Source organism: Lolium rigidum, chromosome 4 (assembly GCF_022539505.1).
Source record: "Lolium rigidum isolate FL_2022 chromosome 4, APGP_CSIRO_Lrig_0.1, whole genome shotgun sequence".
NCBI lineage: Eukaryota > Viridiplantae > Streptophyta > Magnoliopsida > Poales > Poaceae > Lolium > Lolium rigidum.
In genome coordinates, this window is record NC_061511.1 from 134,729,962 (window position 1) to 134,734,966 (window position 5,005).

Below are 5,005 nucleotides of genomic sequence, written 5' to 3' on the forward strand. Positions count from 1 at the left end.
CTGTCATTGGCCACACTGTGAAAGTATCTTGCATTCGAATCTTCTTCGAAAACAAATGGAGACTTAGATCTCTGGTACCATTTGAGTTCCATCCTCGCGAAGTTGTGTAATGTGTGTGTTTTAATTGGCTTTTGAGCTCAATTTCTTGCATGGATACCGGTTGATCAGACTTTTGCCAAAGCCTCGAGCTCATCAATAATAGATGAAAGCCTCTACTTTTTTTAAGAATACAAGTTAAGTGATGTGCCCAATCACCAAGGTTCTTGCATGTTGCATACGATTTATTATTCCACCTCTGAGTTATATGTCTTTCCTATAATGTTTTAACCATATCATAAAACCTCTCACGATGAGGCATCTAAGTTCAATCTTATTTTTTTGAACACGGGAGGGGCCTCGAAGGACCCCAAGAGCTGCAACTAAATTACCATCGATGGATACACATTACAGGAAGGTCTCTAAAGGAAAAGTAAAAGTACAACATATCCCTAGATAATTGCAGAAAGGACCTTAAAACTATGACAGTAAAAGCAATTGAATCCCCGGTCCTCTCCACCACACGTGAGCCTCCATCTCCGGCCGCCTCGACTCCACCGGGGATGAACCACTTGGTGGCGAGGAGGCGCTGGTTCCGGTAAGAAGCTCTGAGAAAGGCCTTCACGCTGGAGGTTGAGTAGAACGCCAGGTAGGCGTCTAGAAGGGACGCCCTTTCGGCCATAGATCGCGACGGCAGTCATGGCCGCAACGTGGGTCACTCGTTGTTGCAGCATGAGCTAGTCTCGCCACCTTGAAGAAGCAGATGAGATCTTGCTGCTTCGCATCTTTCCCTCGCCACCATGGCCGGCCGGAAGAGGCCCCACCAAACAACACCTTCACTCATCAAGGTGGCCACCAACTGCGGTTTTATTGAAGGAGACGGTGTCCATCTCCATTGCACCATGCTCCGACCAGAGAAGCAGAAGAGCAAGAAATATGAACCCTAAATCGCCTCGGGGCCGCCAAGATCCTGAGCTCCGCTAGCTCCACCTACCGGGCATGAAGCCCACTACCGGCACACGGCCGCACACCCTACTACTACATTGCACAGCCCACCCCAAGTTCCCATATCCACGCCGGATGACATCGCCGCCGGAGGTGAGGGGAGATGGGAACGGGGGAGACATGGCGACTCTCAAGGGATAAGGCGGAGAGAACACAGAGGGGGAAAATAAAAACCCCGCATGCTGTTGTGAGGATCCAAGTGAAAAAAGAAAAAGAAGACATATGTCTAAGTTCAATCTTGAAACCACATATACATTGCGGTCTAGAGGTTATCGCGGTTAACAGTATGAACCCATGGTATAACAAACCTTCAGTACGTGGTAGAGCCCGCACCGGTTACCATGATAAATTTAGATTTCCGGTATCCATCACTACTTTTTTGTAAGTTGTCCATAAGAAATAGTTTGCCCAATAAACTATTTTTCAACCATTGAAATTGAAACGTCTCTTAAGCACAAAATGTAGTACACGTTAATTTGTTACCCACTATGAGCAGTACTCTAAGGCATGGCAAAGCATGGAAGATGGAACCTACCCGCGGGTCGCGCCGCAGTATATATCTGCATGTCCATGACCTGGCAGGTGTTGCATGCGGGCGTGGCCACAGGATAAAGATTAACGCAAGAAGCGAGGCCGCCGCGAGTTCCATGTACTACACGTACACATGGTCGCACGCGGTGGATGCTTGGCATGCATGGGCAACCGCGTTCCCCCCCTCCGGGTCAGACCAGCCGTGAGACGTGCCACCGCTCTAGCACACGTGTCGCCGGCGCCGCTCCGGCCGCGGCCACGTTATAAGCCACGCGCGCTCGCGGCGGCCATCGTCACACCTCACACCTACCGCTAGCTCACTACTAGTACTAACGCCAGTGCGGCCACACTTGGTCATACTCATTGTCGGCAACGAACAAGAGAGCAAAGAGATAAGCAGAGAAAGAAAGAGCTTTGCTTGCTTTGGCACGTACTAGCTAGGTCGAGATGAGCACCGCGGCGCGGACGACGACGGGGCGGCGGGGGTTCACGGTGGGGCGCAGCGAGGACGCGACGCATCCGGACACCATCCGCGCCGCCATCTCTGAGTTCTTCGCCACCGCCATCTTCGTCTTTGCGGCCGAGGGCTCCATCCTCTCCCTCGGTACGTACCTAGCTACAATAAGCATGCATATATCCGTGCATGGCCAGTGGCTGCCATGCATCTCTATACTGACGGACATGTACATGTGTCTGTTTGCAGGGAAGCTGTACCATGACATGAGCACGGCGGGCGGGCTGGTGGCGGTGGCGCTCGCGCACGCGCTGGCGCTGGCCGTGGCGGTGTCGGTCGCCGTCAACATCTCCGGGGGGCACGTCAACCCGGCTATCACCTTCGGCGCGCTACTTGGCGGCCGCATCACCCTCATCCGCGCCCTCTTCTACTGGATAGCGCAGCTCCTCGGCGCCATCGTCGCGTCCCTACTGCTCCGCCTCACCACCGGAGGCATGGTACCGATCCATCATCAACCTCTCTTTCCACCCACCCAACCTCCTCTCTTCCATCTTCTCTTCTAACTTGCGATGGTGTTCGCATGCAGCGGCCGCCCGGTTTCTCGCTGGCGTCGGGGGTGGGCGACTGGCACGCGGTGCTGCTGGAGGCGATCATGACGTTCGGCCTGATGTACGCCTACTACGCGACGGTGATCGACCCCAAGAGGGGCCACGTGGGCACCATCGGGCCGCTCGCCGTGGGGTTCCTGCTCGGGGCTAACATGCTCGCCGGCGGGCCGTTCGACGGCGCAGCCATGAACCCCGCGCGGGTGTTCGGGCCGGCGCTCGTCGGCTGGCGCTGGAGCCACCACTGGGTCTACTGGCTCGGCCCCTTCCTCGGCTCGGGCTTGGCCGGCCTCCTCTACGAGTACCTCGTCATCCCGTCCACCGAGGCCGCCGCCCACGGCCACGCCCACGCCCACCAGCCGCTCGCGCCCGAGGACTACTAGCAGCCACGCAGCTGAAGCTAAGCTGCTGCTCCTTCGGATCCAGCCCCTGCGGCTATGAATTGTCGCTATAAACGTTATGTATGTTGGTTTCTGTGTTCGCCACAGTAATGTATTAAGAGTGTGAGGTACAGGTAATGGTTAATAAGGGGGTAACTAATGGTGCTGCTGTGCCTGTTTGCCCCGTTTGTGTACATTTCGTGGTCATCTGAGCATGATCTCAGAGTGAGTGAACTAGCGGTCGTGTAATAATTTCCATTTCATCACTTCAAAATCATCTGTTTCTGGGTTCCTGATGCTGCATCGCCGTGCAGTACACTGCTAGTTACTGTGTATATATACCGGCATGTGCAACGATCCCGTATCTGTCTTAGGAGGTTCTCTCTGTAGATTGTTTCGAATGCCGTATTCTTCGCCGTCCTTGTGATCCCGTGCTTGTGAATGGCATGGATGGAGCCGTCTCTGGTGGAGTTTCTCCACAACTACTACTGCTCGTCTACTTTAGCAACTGTCACAATTGTTCCTTCTGCTACTCGCTCTACATCAGAGAGCCTCTGCTGCAGAAATACAAGGAGATTTTTCTAGGGACTCTTAGGATGTGTTTGGTAGGCTGGGTCTACCGAGAATCTCCATCTCTCCTCATACAAGTTGATCCTAGCTAAGTTGGACTGAGATTTTGCTATGTGTTTGTTAGCCCGGGTTTGTTGAGGCATGCTGAGTTGAGATGTTGTTTGGTTCGTTTGTATGTGTTGATACATGTTGAGGCTTATGCTGAAAATACAAAATTACCAGGTCGCAGGGAGAAAGGATGGGGGTGAATGAGGATAACGGGTGGGGGTCTGGGGGTGGGGCGGGGCAGCTACAGTGTTTTGCGGAGACGAACTCAGCCCGGGCGACCTGAGAAGCTCGATTTGAGCTTCTCAACTCAGCCTGGCTGAGAGGCAATTTTAGTATGAGCTCGGCAGTGCCAAGACCAACCGATCCGGGCTAACAAACAACGAATTAGCACTTCAGCTAGGTTGGGGTGAGAAAATCTGAGGCTACCCGATCTACCAAACACGCCCTTAGTTTTGATCAAGCTACCACTATTCAGCATGCTCAACTCCAGTCAATGCTAGACCTTACACATGTTCACCAATTCAAAAATGTGAAACTAAAACGAACTGCAGAGATAATTGCAAATGTCACTGTACGTATAATTCCTCCTATTAGTCCCTTTCCTTCTCATGTCTTCTTGGTAAAGAAGAAGGACAACACATGTAGATTATGTGTGGATTGCAGAAGGCTTAGTATGACAAGCTTAATATTCCTTTTGTTGATGAGATGCTTGATGAACTGGCAGGTACCAAGTATTTTCCTAAGTTTGAGTTTGGCATGAGGAGTGGCTATCGCATGGTACCTCATGATGAACAAAAAACAACATATAAACTAATAGTAATAGTGGGTAATTTGGTTTGGAGCTGTTTCATTTGGATTAACAAATGCACCAGCAACATTTTAGTGTCTCGGAACAATATTTTTGCTCCGCACTTGGGGAAATTTGTGATTGTATTTATGAACGATATCTTGATTTATATGAAGTCTATGGAGTTTAAGTTTGAACTTGGATGGTTACAGCGGAAAGGTTTTCACGAGATGATTAAAAATGTATGGGAGAGACCAGTGTATGCCGACAATCTGGTTATAAGGTGGAATAAAAAGATACGAGCTGTTCTCAAACACCTTTCTGGATAGGCGAGACATACAGCTGATATTCTTAAAAAGAAGAAGCTTCGCTTATCGACTATCATAGATGAGTTGGAAGCGCTTGCTGAAGTGAGACCGCTATCGAGCATGGAATTGGATTTAAAAAATCAATCTAATGCTCAAATAGTAGGTCTTTTTCGGGAAGAAGAGTTGATATGGTACCAGCGTTCAAAATCCCAGTTCATTCTGGAAGGAGATTCGAATACGAGATATTTTCATGGGATTGCCAATGGACATCATAGGAAAAT

The 5,005-nt window shown here is 50.7% G+C and overlaps 1 protein-coding gene across 1 annotated transcript; it reads left to right on the forward strand.

The window, feature by feature from the left end:
• The first annotated feature begins 2,019 nt into the window (after positions 1–2,019).
• LOC124649336 (probable aquaporin TIP3-1) lies at positions 2,020–3,014 on the forward strand. Its single transcript, XM_047188987.1, has 3 exons — positions 2,020–2,176; positions 2,276–2,523; positions 2,613–3,014. The coding sequence occupies exons 1-3, from the start codon at positions 2,020–2,022 to the stop codon at positions 3,012–3,014; spliced, it is 807 nt and encodes a 268-aa protein (XP_047044943.1).
• Positions 3,015–5,005: the final 1,991 nt, after the last annotated feature.